The sequence below is a fragment of the Poromitra crassiceps genome, assembly GCF_964638095.1.
Source record: "Poromitra crassiceps genome assembly, chromosome: 22".
In the NCBI taxonomy this organism is placed as follows: domain Eukaryota; kingdom Metazoa; phylum Chordata; class Actinopteri; order Beryciformes; family Melamphaidae; genus Poromitra; species Poromitra crassiceps.
In genome coordinates this window covers 3,949,862-3,964,861 of record NC_139647.1, presented here as the reverse complement: position 1 = coordinate 3,964,861, position 15,000 = coordinate 3,949,862, and the positions used below count along the sequence as shown (strand labels likewise).

General features: G+C 48.2%; 1 protein-coding gene across 1 annotated transcript in view; it reads right to left on the bottom strand.

The window, feature by feature from the left end:
- crtac1b (cartilage acidic protein 1b) overlaps positions 1 to 15,000 on the bottom strand; it is a gene marked incomplete at its 3' end in the record, with an annotated part of 41,561 nt that overhangs the window by 9,287 nt on the left and 17,274 nt on the right. Inside the window, 4 exon segments of the mRNA XM_083658330.1 lie at positions 940 to 1,076; positions 5,068 to 5,210; positions 5,916 to 6,050; positions 13,487 to 13,646. Coding sequence (XP_083514456.1) covers positions 940 to 1,076; positions 5,068 to 5,210; positions 5,916 to 6,050; positions 13,487 to 13,646 — 575 coding nt within the window.

Genomic DNA, 15,000 nt, shown 5'->3' with positions numbered 1-15,000 from the left:
GCATTACTCCATCAAACTTTCCATAAGGTATAATTTCATTTCACAGTGCAGTAAGTTATGTGCTGATCCCTGCTATTAAAGCCCAAACTCAGCTAAACATTGATTGGTTGTATTGAATTAATTTGCTTGAGCACAATAGTTTGAGCAGTGCCAGAAGAGATAATTTAGCCGATTCATTTTAATAGGAGAAAATATACCACTGCCCATGGGCTCTGAACCAGTGGCCCCCATCACACCAGCATCCTGTCCAGGAAGACAGATTGTCCTCGAATGAACTGCCATGTGGGAGTCTTCTCATCCAGGAAGTCTCTGGGGCTCAATCTGATTATTGACATCCACATTGAATTGAGCCACCAGCTCATAACAACATTTGGATCATGGCTGCTGCATCCTGTCCCACAGAAATCTGCCAGATCACATTTCCGTTTGGACAGGATGGGTTTTATACTCGTGTTAAGCTCGTGTTAAGTATCATGTTTTGCATTTTGAGAGCATTAATATTATTATCAAGAGAGGAAGCCAAACCCACAGAGCCAAAAAGAAACCTCAAACCGTCTTCATGAAACATTCATTCCTGTGTGGAGGAGGAGGCAGGGTGCCAGGCTAGATAAGTATCCTTGGCTGACATTTTAAATTCTTCTCGGCTTCTCTGCCGTGTTTTAGGAATACTAAATCAAGGCACAAGACCAGAGACCATTAAGCTCATCATCAAACTGCTATTAAAACCTGCTATTATAGTACAATGTGTGTGCGTGTGTGTGTGTGTGTGTGTGTGTGTGCGTGCATGCATGCATGCGTGTGTGTGTGTACCTCTGTGTGTGTGCATGTGTGCATGCGTGCGTGTGTGTGCGTCTGTGTGCATGTGTGTGTGCGTGCGTGCGTGCGTGTGTGCGTGCGCGTGTGTGTGTCTCATATGAGTGTCATACTGTGAGTGTGTACCTAAAGAGCCTGTTGGCAGAGGAGCCCCTGTAGGCGATGTTATTGAAGAAGACCTCCAACTCGTTGTCGTTGTCAAAGTCCGCAGCGATGACTGTGCGCACCGGGGACGGCATGGAAAACTTCTGGGAGGCTATGTCCTGTGCAGAGAGAACACACACACACACACACACACACACACACACACACACACACACAGACAGACAGACAGACAGACAGACAGACAGACAGACAGACAGACAGACAGACAGACAGACAGACACACACACACACACACACACAGTAGTTATACTTGAAAATCAATGCAGATTTACACCCCCCCCCATAAGCAGAAGGTCACAGGTTCAATCTCCACAACATACAACATTTCCATCAACAGCCATGTGTCCTGTCAAAGTGTCCTTGAGCAAGACTCTGAAACCCCCATCGGCTCACTGTCAATCTCTCTGGATAGGAAATGAGGAGGATAGGAGACGAGGAGGATAGGAGATGAGGAGGATAGGAGATGAGGAGGATAGGAGAAGAGGAGGATAGGAGATGAGGAGGATAGGAGATGAGGAGACGAGGAGGATAGGAGATGAGGAGGATAGGAGACGAGGAGGATAGGAGATGAGGAGGATAGGAGACGAGGAGGATAGGAGATGAGGAGTGTGGGCTCTATACGCCCTAAAAGGTGCCAACAAAGGCCCTCTCGCACCGGGCCGATGGAGGGAAGGCGTGCCGCAGCCCTGGTGAGGAGCTCTGCGGCAGGGGGAGTGTTTGCATGGCAAAAGTAACGGATCTCTCCTCGCTTCAGTGACGCGGTGATAAGTCGAGGAAGAGTTATAGAGCAGCCCTTCACTCCCTCCAGTATTTACTCCGCGTTTTAATTATAAGCCTCATAAAGTCGCAGGGAGGACTGCCCAGAGTGACCTTCTGCTTCTCAGGTGAAGGAGACGGGATGATGGCCAACTGAGGCCGTGAGAGGCCGACGGAGGGAGGGAGGGAGGGAGGGAGGGAGGGAGGGAGGGAGGGAGGGAGGGAGGGAGGGAGCCAGGTGGATGGATGGATGTGTCCTGAGGTCAAAGGTCACGGCAGAGAATTCCCCCCTCCTGAGTAAACAGATGGTAACATCTGGAGCATGGGGATGAGTGTGACATCGCCCGTTGCGTTTGTGGACGCCCGTTTTGAAGCCTTGGCGGTTGGCATTTTTGCCCTCTTGGTTCTGGCGACACCGGGCTTTTTTCTCCGCAGAGCCGCTCGCCGTCGGTCCGTGATTGGCGAGCTGCACGATCAATGGACAGCAGGCGACCAACTCAATCACGCCACAAAACATCGCCTTTTTTTATCGTCTGACTCTAAACGGAGCGAGTTATGTAATAAATCACACGCAGGTTGTGAAGTAAAACGGGGCAGGTTTAGTACACTAGCACGTACTTAAGCAGCGAGCTGCTGGATGCTGAGCAGAGCCACAGAGCACACAGTCACGCTGATTCCAAGCCGCGTCCAAATCTGTCGCTCAGTTGTGGAGGTAGAAGTGTTAGACGCTCGGCCGTCGGTGGCGTCTATTTAACTCTCGTAACGGACGGACCGTCTTTTATTGTCACACGAACACCACAATACATGCATGCGGCCACAACACACTCATGCTGACGGTGGCCGGTGAAAAGTGTCCTCTGCATTTAACCCAACCAGGCATGTCCTTTCCTCCGAGGGGCAGGCCAGGAGCAGTGGTCGCTTTCTCGTACAGCGCCCGGGGACCAACTTCGGATGTTGTCGTCACTGGTCGGATGACGATGACGATCTGATCTTCTGCATGTTTTTAGTGGGGGGGTTATATACGGAGGAACCCCCTGGGGGAGCACGGGGAGAACATGCAAACTCCACACAGAGAGAAAGGCCCTTACGACGAGATACCCCACCTGGGCAGTAGGCACTGAAGATATGGGGGGGAACACAACCACAGCGCTCACAGTGTCCCAGGCGAGAATCGAACTCAGGACCTTCTAACTGTGAGGCGACAGCTCTACCACTGAGCCACCGTACCCCGGTATTTCAGACGGAGCTTTCCGCTTCTGCTATCGGCGTGTTTTCAAAGTAGCCTACATGAAACAACGATGAACGTTAACGAGTGTTGCGAGCTAGCAACCTAGACCAACCTAGACCAACCTACAGTAGACACCGAAAATGTCAAGTTTGACATACTCAACATATGTTTTCATTGTTTTATGTGGCGTTTTCTTTTGCAGGGATTTAGGTTCCACCAAGACAAGCTCCCCCGACACTATTTGGCTGTCAGGTGAAAGGAAGCGGCTGGCGACCTGCACATGTATCGGAGGAAGCATGTGAGAGTCTACACACCCTCCCCGTTTTATTTGATTGACTTGAGTACAGTTTATCTGAAGAATCAATGCTTCTACGTACCTTTTACATTACAAAAATGTGTGCGTGTGTGTGTGTGTGTGTGTGTGTGTGTGTGTGTGCACGCGTTTGTGTGTATGTGTGTGTGTGTGTGTGTGTGTGTGTGTGCGTGTGTGTGCGTGCGCGCGTGTCTGTGTGTGTGTGTGTGTGTGTTTAAGACCCACTGCGAGGGTAAGCCTCTGCAATAGATTTTAATTAAGGCACAAACAGTGCTAATCTGCACTTTCCACCGGCCAGACGAGCTGCTGCTTCAGCCCGATTTAATGAGCGGTTTACTGGAGTGATACAACACAGCTTCATTACAGATGCTAGAGGTCAGAGGTCAACACGGCCAGCGGGAGTGTCCGCTCGCGTGCGGAGTGGCTCTTAAACCTGTTCTGTGATTTAGCCATCCTGCTGTGAGAAACAACAACAAAACAGCAGATAGCTAATTGAATTTGTCTTTCGACGTGTGTCTTTCGTGTGTGTGTGTGCGTGTGTGTGTGTGTGTGTGTACGTGCGCGTGCGTGCGTGTGTGCATTTAGAGTGTGTGTTTGTGATGGAACGGTCTCTGAGCCTAACAACATCACACATTAACCCCTTATTCGACCCCCATAAAGATGTCTCCTCTGACGTTTATCTCCACGATAAAGGATGCGATCACAGGTGCGGACAGATAGATTACCCCGAGCGGCGAGCGTGAAACCGCTATACAGATTGACTCTCTCTCTCTATACAGTACACACACACACACACACACACACACACACACACACACACACACGCACACACACACTATGGGCCATCTCCCAGAGCAAACGTGCGGTGCGATCGTTGAGTCGAGTAAATCAAGGCGCGCGCGCCCATCTTTTTAAATCTCACTCAATCCCGAAGTGAGCGAGCGTTGACTCGTGCTCTCACTCTCTCACGAGCCGCCGTCCATTAACATCGATGAGCTAATTCATGGTGCTAATAGGCCGACTCTGCTGCCTTTGTGCTGCTTGTTCATTAGAACATCGATTCTGGAGCGAGAGAGGAGACGAGCGAGCCAAAGTCTCAGCAGCTGCACTTCCTCGTTTGTGGGCGAGAGCGTCGTTAGACACAAAGAATGAACATGACCAATTATCAATGCAGCATTCAATAGAGAAAGAGACTATTTACACTGGGCCAAAAGGGCCAGAATCTAGAAATATTACGATTGGAGATTCTCTACAGTGGTTCCCAACCTCAACTTCGCATCACTGATGACATCACAATTACACTGATGATGTCACAATGCCTAGGACATCATCAGTGATGTCATATAAGATGATTTTGGTCAATGTTCTCATCAGTGATGGCATAAGATGATTTTGGTCAATAATGATGCCACTCATGATGTCACAATGCCTATGACATCATCAGTGATGTCACTCACTGATGACATCATCCAATGTGGGACAAAAATTGAAACAAACACTTACTCCCTTTTAATAATGTTCATGCGAGGAAAATATGCCCTGTCTATTTGATACACCTGCTCTCCACAATACAGAACATTTCTGATGCATATTCTGAGTTTTGTTGATATGCACCATATCTGGTGAAAGATGCACTCAATATACATCGTGAGGACATAGTACTATATCTGATTTTTATCATTGTGTTCCAAATAGGACCTTGTGTCATGTCTTGTAATATCCCAGCTCAGAGCAGACCTGGATAGAATACTGTAGATGGATGTTTTGCACTGACGATGATCGGCGCTCCTACCTTGAACCTCTGTTTGCGGTTGTTCAGCTGCATGTACAGGCGGTGTGGCCCATTCCAGTTGCCGTAGACGATGTCTGTCTTGCCGTCGCGGTTGAAGTCTGCCAGGGCGACCCCTCTGCCATGCTGCATGGTGTCCTCCACACCTAGGGGGTGCATGTTACACCACAGACAACGAGTGGATGAGCAGGGAAACCTATATTTGCATCAGTTTTACATAAAGTATAGCACAGTGCATGTGTTCATACCAGTAGGCTAGCTTTGACAGAGGAGTGATACTGACAAGTGATACTGAAAGCTGTAGTTCCTCGAATGGCCACTTGAGGCTGTATCCAAAAGGGAGTCATTCCCTGTTCACCTCCATGTTAAAATGCCCAACTTTGTAACAGGATTAAGCACGTTTATAGACTGGTTCAAAACCTTCCATGACAACTGTACAAAAAGTGCATTTTTATATAACTCATCAGTTTAGAGTACAATAGACGTAAAAAAGAAATACTATGTTTTGTCTGTCTAGTGATCTGCCGATCACAGACCAATTAGCCTATTTAACATCCCACCCAAATCAGCCATTTTGTGTCTAAAAGGCAGGAAGTAAAACAGGTGCAAGCAAGACTCGTTAGAGCCCCGGGACTGGACCCATTTAGGTGTTCCAGTCCCGGGGCTATAATCAATGTCTTGCTTGCACCTGTTTTACTTCCTGCTTTTTAGACACAAAATGGCTGATTTGGGTAGAATTGAAATAGGCGATAGCAGCAGGCCACACTAGGTTTCAAACATCGACCGTCCGTATGTATTGTGGTTTTTGCACAAGATTCACACTGTATTTGATGCCGCCTCGTTCCTCTCACCGGCCTGCTGTGCCACATCAGTGAAGGTCCCGTCTCCGTTGTTCTTGAAGAGGAAGTTGGCTCCGTACTCGTTGTCACAGAACACATCGGGCAGGGTCTGACTTACAATGGGTCCCACCACCACCCCTCGCCCACCTGATGACAGAGACAGAGACAAGAGAGGAGGGCAGACAGCAGACAGAGAGGAGGGCAGAGAGCAGACAGAGAGGAGGGCAGACAGCAAACAGAGAGGAGGGCAGACAGCAAACAGAGAGGAGGGCAGAGAGCAGACAGAGAGGAGGGCAGAGAGCAGACAGAGAGGAGGGCAGACAGCAGACAGAGAGGAGGGCAGACAGCAGACAGAGAGGAGGGCAGAGAGCAGACAGAGAGGAGGGCAGACAGCAGACAGAGAGGAGGGCAGAGAGCAGACAGAGAGGAGGGCAGACAGCAGACAGAGAGGAGGGCAGACAGCAGACAGAGAGGAGGGCAGAGAGCAGACAGAGAGGAGGGCAGACAGCAGACAGAGAGGAGGGCAGAGAGCAGACAGAGAGGAGGGCAGACAGCAGACAGAGAGGAGGGCAGAGAGCAGACAGAGAGGAGGGCAGAGAGCAGACAGAGAGGAGGGCAGACAGCAGACAGAGAGGAGGGCAGACAGCAGACAGAGAGGAGGGCAGACAGCAGACAGAGAGGAGGGCAGATAGCAGACAGAGAGGAGGGCAGACAGCAGACAGAGAGGAGGGCAGACAGCAGACAGAGAGGAGGGCAGAGAGCAGACAGAGAGGAGGGCAGACAGCAGACAGAGAGGAGGGCAGAGAGCAGACAGAGAGGAGGGCAGATAGCAGACAGAGAGGAGGGCAGAGAGCAGACAGAGAGGAGGGCAGAGAGCAGACAGAGAGGAGGGCAGACAGCAGACAGAGAGGAGGGCAGACAGCAGACAGAGAGGAGGGCAGACAGCAGACAGAGAGGAGGGCAGATAGCAGACAGAGAGGAGGGCAGACAGCAGACAGAGAGGAGGGCAGACAGCAGACAGAGAGGAGGGCAGAGAGCAGACAGAGAGGAGGGCAGACAGCAGACAGAGAGGAGGGCAGAGAGCAGACAGAGAGCAGGGCAGATAGCAGACAGAGAGGAGGGCAGAGAGCAGACAGAGAGGAGGGCAGAGAGCAGACAGACAGGAGACCCAGAGGTGAGGAGAAGATGAGGTGGTTAAAGAGACGGCGAGCGGTAAAATGAGGAGAGGAGAAAATGACGAGCGAGAGAGTACAGAATCGAGGGAGAGAGAGAGAGAGAGAGAGAGAGAGAGAGAGAGAGAGAGAGAGCTCAGGCTCTATAACAGAAGTGATCAGAGAGAGATCATTACGGTCTTTCCAGGCCATTTCCTCTAAGCAGGGCAGGTCTTTCTGCTGACACACACACACACTGAATATGATGGATACGTACACACATTCACACACACACGCACAGATAAACACACCTGTACCTGCACAAACAAAACGCACGCCCACGCACACACATGCACACGCACACGCACACACACACGCACACACACAGAGAATCTCTTGCATTAACCAAAGTAATATAAGTAATTTAGAGTCATTTGAAAAAATCGTCCTCTCCCCTCGATGCTGTGCCTGTTCGACACACACACACACACACACACACACACACACACACACACACACACACACACACACACACACACACACACACACACACACATCACCGCAGGGTTTTCCAATGACTTTCTATAAAACAAAGTATCTCAATAGAGGTTCTCATCTGAAAAGTGCTGGAGTGTAATTATGGAGTTGAGGAGGTTTTGATGCCCTTCCAGTCTGCAGAGTCAGTGCTGGGCGTCAGCAGCGGCCCCCCTGATTTACTGACGCTCTCTATCAGGCCAGACAAATATCAGCGGCCCCCTACAGGCTATAAAGCACTAACGGCTCTCCAGGGACATGTTACCGTTACATATACAACTGCACCCGCTGTCCCTCTGCACTGATCAACCACACAAAGAGGCACCCGGACTTCATCATTCACAGCCAATCTGTGCTGGCTGACACTGCCCCCTGGTGGTCAACATGATGTAGAAAAATCGAAAAGATTCTCTTTGTTTAGCGTGCTATGCTAAAATGTAGACAGTGTATATTCACCGAACAAAGCATAGCTATCACCGAAAAAAAAGTTTCTCTGGACCAAAAAAAAAGTATTTAAAAGAGTTCTTGGAAAATCTAATTCAAGGACTTCAATGAGTGTCAATGTGTTGTTTTGGTGGAATTGCAGTACTCCCAAACACTGAGACAACGTAGAGGCCTACTTTTTTTTACTCGTGATCTTTTAAAAGTCAAGACATCATGGTGACATTGTTCATTTTAAAACTGCTGCTATGTCAAAAAGCAAATCTCCACCACAGCCCAGAGAACTCAGAAGACGTTTAAAAAACGTTTAGGGCCAACGTTGAAAAAACGCGCAAGAAAGGTTCAAGAGTGAAAGTTTTTTCACCGACTATTTGCAGGTGTTGATCGAACCACATTCTCCCACGTTCAAGCCACAACGCTCTATGGACTGAGCTATACATGTTCTTACATTATACAGGGAGCCGGGCATATATATACTCTATCTCGCACACAACTTGTAGACTACACGATTGTATGATTCCACAGGCTCAACGATCGGGAGGACAAGTTATTTTATGTGATGTGTACGAGACTATTATATTATGTAACAGACTAAAATTATGTTGTGTGTGTGTGTGTGCATCTATAGTCTGTAGGCTGTACGGCTTCAGAAGTTAACTTAATTTAACACCAGAAGCTCAGGGGGTACACAGAGCCTCGTATACAGTCTGTTACAATACAGTAACATAGCGTGCCCAGAGCACCTCGTTCCGCACTTGGTGCAGACCGGTGCAGACTTGCTTTGGTCTAGTCAGTCACAGCTAGTAGCTAGCGACTAAGTACTTGCGCATGCGCGTTGCTGCAGGAACTCAATTCATTATTTTATAGTATTGCGCTAAACTAGTTGTGTCCTGGAAGCTTTTTGCTGGCACCACATAGCCTATAGTCCCATATTTATGATATTTCATGTGACATAAAATGCATTGAAATGTAGTTTTCGTGTAGACCAGATTTCAACTCTCAGTTACACAATAAAATGGACAAATGCCAATTCACACACTATCAATATTGTCTCTATTCCAAGCTACAACAAATGTTTTAACAATATGATTAACCAAATTGTGTTTTTTTACACGTTGACATTGTAACCGCATTTTAGCCGGTTGAAAAGAGGGTGAAATTAGGTCTTAGACGTTCAAACCCAATATACCCAGATTTAAACTAAAAATCAATGTTGAAAAAACGTTTGTGCTCGCTGGGATATTGATGAATTTGGATGCCATTATTTTAATAAATAAAATAGAGCACTTTCAAGGCTATTCATTTTCAAAACTTTTAAGGGCCTCATTTGACTTTTTTCAATCCTCAAGCTTCCCAGTATTTTAAATGCTGTGGGAACCCTGTCTCAGTCATACTGTATAACCCTGTCTCAGTCATACTGTATAACCCTGTCTCAGTCATACTGTATAACCCTGTCTCAGTCATACATGTATCACCCTGTCAGTTTATGACGTGACAATACAAAGTGATAACTTGCCTTGATGGCGCCAACTCTGCTTCACTGGTTCTTGTTACACTGCTGCTGATTTTGCACTCTGGCCACTTACAGGAACACTTTGACCAGACTTGACTCAGAAAGACATCCACACACCTCAATTCCCACCCCAGGCCCTGGTAGGAGACCGGGGCATGCTGCCGCCTGGGGGGAGGGGCATACCGCCTGCCTGGGGGGAGGGGCATACTGCCTGCCTGGGGGGGGGCATGTTGCCTGCCTGAAGGGAGGGCATACCGCCTGCCTGGGGGGAGGGGCATACTGCCTGCCTGGGGGGGGCATGTTGCCTGCCTGGGGGGAGGGGCATACCGCCTGCCTGGGGGGGAGGGGCATACTGCCTGCCTGGGGGGGGGGGCATGTTGCCTGCCTGGGGGAGGGGCATACCGCCTGCCTGGTGGGGCATGCTGCCTGCCTGGGGGGAGGGGCATACTGCCTGCCTGGGGGGGGCATGCTGCCTGCCTGGGGGGAGGGGCATACTGCCTGCCTGGGGGGGTATGCTGCCCACCTCAGGGGAGGGGCATACTGCCTGCCTGGGGAGCATGCTGCCTCCCTGGGGGGAGGGGCATACCGCCTGCCTGGGGGAGGGCATGCTGCCTGCCTGGGGGGAGGGGCATACCGCCTGCCTGGGGAGGCACACTAGGCAGTGATCGATGCATCTCTGGGCCATTGAGCTGGTCTAGGCTGATCTATGGGGGTGTCGCCCTTCCCTTTGGCTTCCCTGTGACTTTGACTGGAGTAAACAGCTGACAGGGCCAAAAGAGCAGACTACGCCTCTCTCTCTCTCTCCCTCTCTCTCTCCCTATCTCTCCCTCTCTCTCCAGCCCTCTCTCCCTCTCTCCAGCCCTCTCTCTCCAGTCCTCCCTCTCCCTCTCTCCAAGCCCTCTCTCTCTCTCTTCAGACCCTAATAACACCTGCCCCTCTCTCTCTCTCTCTCTCAGGGCCGGCCCGCCCTATATGCGAACCAAGCGGCTGCCTAGAGCCCCGGGAGTTGGGGGGCCCCCCCCCAAAAAAAAAAGTTTTTTTTTTTTTTTTTTTTTAATAAACATAGGCTATAATTTATAGGCTGTGTGTGGTAGTTAAAACATAGGTTGACGTTTATTTATGTTTGTAGTTTAAACAAAAACATAAATACTGTAGGCTACACAAAAGGCTGTTATTTACCTTTTGTCGCCACCTGGTGAGTAAATATATATGTAACTAAAACCATTAAAATTGACAAAAGGTCCTGCATGTATCTACTGGTCCTTGCACAAAAAAGGTTGGGAACCCCTGGTTTAACTGACCTGGCAACCCCTATGGCTGCTGGGTTCTACACGCTTGCTTGACACTGATAGGGCTACAAACGAGCATCATTGTCATGTTTGTTTGTTTTAAATATCTTCTAAATATGGCTAAAAGTCCAAAAACGTCAAATTTTCTTCGGCGCTGCCCTAGTGGGGCAGCACGAGAGCCCCCTCCTTACAGCACCCCCTACTTAAAAGTACTTCCAGCGCGGATGCCCCCCAAACCCCCGCCCCTGGAGGGGCCCCCTGATCTATATCCTGCTTAGGGCCCCCAGATGGCTAGGGCCGGCCCTGCTCTCTCTCTCTCTCTCTCTCTCTCTCTTCAGACCCTATATAACACCTGCCTCTCTCTCTCTCTCTCTCTCTCTCTCTCTCTCTCTCTTCAGACCCTATATAACACCTGCCTCTCTCTCTCTCTCTTCAGACCCTATATAAACACCTGCCCCCCTCTCTCTCTCTCTCTCTCTCTCTTCAGACCCTATATAACACCTGCCTCTCTCTCTCTTCAGACCCTATATAACACCTGCCTCTCTCTCTCTCTTCAGACCCTATATAACACCTGCCTCTGTCTCTCTCTCTTCAGACCCTATATAACACCTGCCTCTCCTCTCTCTCTCTTCAGACCCATATAACACCTGCCCCTCTCTCTCTCTCTCTCTTCAGACCCTATATAACACCTGCCCCTCTCTCTCTCTCTTCAGACCCTATATAACACCTGCCCCTCTCTCTCTCTCTTCAGACCCTATATAACACCTTCCCCTCTCTCTCTCTCTCTCTCTCTCTCTCTCTTCAGACCCCTATAACACCTGCCTCTCTCTCTCTCTCTCTCTCTCTCTCTCTCTCTCTCTCTTCAGACCCCATATAACACCTGCCTCTCTCTCTCTCTCTCTCTCTCTCTCTCTTCAGACCCCATATACACCTGCCCCTCTCTCTCTCTCTCTCTCTCTCTCTCTCTCTCTCTCTCTCTCTCTCTCTCTCTCTCTCTCTCTCTTCAGACCCCATATAACACCTGCCTCTCTCTCTCTCTCTCTCTCTCTCTCTCTTCAGACCCCATATAACACCCTGCCTCTCTCTCTCTCTCTCTCTCTCTCTCTCTTCAGACCCCATATAACACCTGCCTCTCTCTCTCTCTCTCTCTCTCTCTCTCTTCAGACCCTATATAAGACCTGCCTCTCTCTCTCTCTTCAGACCCTATATAACACCTGTCTCTCTCTCTCTCTCTCTCTCTCTCAGACCCCATATAACACCTGCCTCTCTCTCTCTCTCTCTCTCTCTCTCTCTCTCTTCAGACCCCATATAACACCTGCCCCTCTCTCTCTCTCTCTCTCTCTCTCTCTCTCTCTCTCTCTCTCTCTCTCTCTCTTCAGACCCCATATAACACCTGCCTCTCTCTCTCTCTCTCTCTCTCTCTCTCTCTCTCAGACCCCATATAACACCTGCCTCTCTCTCTCTCTCTCTCTCTCTCTCTCTTCAGACCCCATATAACACCTGCCTCTCTCTCTCTCTCTCTCTCTCTCTCTCTCTCTCTTCAGACCCTATATAAGACCTGCCTCTCTCTCTCTCTTCAGACCCTATATAACACCTGTCTCTCTCTCTCTCTCTCTCTCTCTCTCTCTCTCTCTCTCTTCAGACCCCATATAACACCTGCCTCTCTCTCTCTCTCTCTCTCTCTCTTCAGACCCTATATAAGACCTGCCTCTCTCTCTCTCTTCAGACCCTACACCTCGTGCTCTCTGGCTACAGAGCACATGTCCCTCTGCAGGCGTGTGTGGTGTAAATCAGACTAGCTGCTGTGCTGCGTGGCCATAAAGCCATGGTCTGCATCACACAGCCATTTGTCCTTTCTGGTGACAAGCCCACTAATGTGAAGACACATACAAACACACACAGCCTTTTTTCCTGCTGCTCAGCGGGCTTTTCGGGGGGTGACGACACACAACAAACAGTAAGCACTTTAACTTTGAAATCCTCTCAAATGATACAGTGAAAAAGCTTGATTTGGGGTTAGTGTGTAGTCAGGGCTATTATCCTGAATACAAACATATCAGGCCACTGCCAGAATTTATGGAGCAATGTGTCTTTACTAGAGCTGCAACGATTAATTGATTAGTAGATCGACAGAAAATTAATAATCCATTAGTCGTTTTGAGTACAATTTTAAGAGAAAAGGTCTAAATTAGCTGATTTATATATAGTATATATTTACTCCTGTATGACAGTAGACTGATATTATCTTTGAGTTGTGGACAAAACAAGACATTTGAGGGCATCATCTTGGGCTTTGGGAAACACTGATCATCATTTGCCACCATTTTCTGACGTTTCATCGACCAAACAACTAATCGGTTAAGCGAGAAAATAATCGACAGATTAATCGATTATGAGCTCCAGTTACTGCAGCTCCAGTTTGAGAAAGAGCCATTTCAACGTACAAATGTGGCACTTTAACTTTGAAATAGTCTAAAATTACGTTAATAATAATAATAATAACGTTACAGGAACAATGCCTGATTTTGAGTTAGCATGCCCTCAGGGTTGTCCTGAACTCAAATATCAGTCATCGTCCACGATTGTTATGTTTTAATTTATAGGCTAACCCCCCCCCCCCCCACCCCCCTCTGTGTAGGAAAAACCATATGACACCTACCAGTGAGCTTGTGACTCCAGCCTGCTCCGCCACATTGGAGAGGGCGACCACGCCCTGCGAGAGGTCACTGGCCTCCTCGTCCATCTCTATGAGGGCGTGTGGGCCCACGTTGCCACTGGCATAGTTGGCTATGTAGATGGCATAGCGGCCCGTACCCTGGGGGGGAAAGGCAAAAATAGCTTAACTTTTGTTACCAAACTTCAAAGCATATAGCATTAAGAAGCCATGTCATTTCCTTTCATTTCAAACCCTTGTTCCTTTAGGCTCAAAGAACCATTGGGGTTGCCCTCATTTACAATGGTGTCAAGGTCACAGTGACATCAGAAGAAAAGAAACACAGACAAGATTGAGTCATAGCAGCCACACACTGAGGCAGGGAGGCCACAGCGCCACACTGAGGCAGGGAGGCCACAGCGCCACACTGAGGCAGGGAGGGCCTGCTAACAGCGCCACACTGAGCAGGGAGGCCTGCTAACAGCCACACACTGAGGCAGGGAGGCCACAGGCCACACTGAGGCAGGGAGGCCTGTTAACAAGAGTCAGTAGAGCCCTGTGCTGAAGTTAATTTCAGGTGTGTGGCGCATCAAAACAAAAGGCAGACTTTCCCAGTTCAGTCCGTGCTCAGGGGACCTCAAGCATAAGGCAATCAGTCACTCCAGCAAGTCAGATAGGGTCCAGAGTTCCAGTTCAGCATCATTGAGATGTAAGGTGCTTTCAAATCAGGGCTTTATAAATGAACAAATGCCCAAATGTTTATTGCACCTCTCTGCAGAGAAGGCATGCAGTCCATCTTATCATTCAGGGCACAATGGTGAGTACCATAGCTACTGTACACCACTAACAAAACTACAAATGATAGATCGTGTCTTGGGGGTTTAAGAATGGCCACGTAATGCCAGCGTTACATTTCAGATGTAATTGCTGTTCATTCATCATTAAGAATTGAAGGAGCAAAAACAAAAACAAACAAAAAAAATAATAATAATAATAATGATAATAACAACAACAACAATAATAATAATAATAATAATAATAATATTAATAATAATAATAATAATAATAATAATAATAATAACATAATAATAAAAACGGAAGGAGCAGCATTTCTGTAAATTACATCCCCATAATCCAGAACTGACAGAAAACTGCTCAAGAACAATCGCTATTTCTGGTAGACAAAGGAAGCTGTTTCTGTTTCTGTCCAAGAAACCATTTTTTGACGCAGTTAATGATACGATTATTTAAATTATCTTTTCAACTAAATTTCTCATCAAGCCAGATGCCAAGGTACCTATATTCAGTCATTCTCTTGATGTAGTAGACCTGCTGGCAGTGGATTATGCACTCTATTATATATAATTCATGTTGCTGGCTCTAAACAGCATGAATTCTGTTTTATTGGCATTGAAGGAAAGCTTCCGTTTCAGAATCAGCAATACAGTATACAATGGTGTCAATTGCATCGGCAATTGACTTATATGAATATATATACATATTCATATACATATTC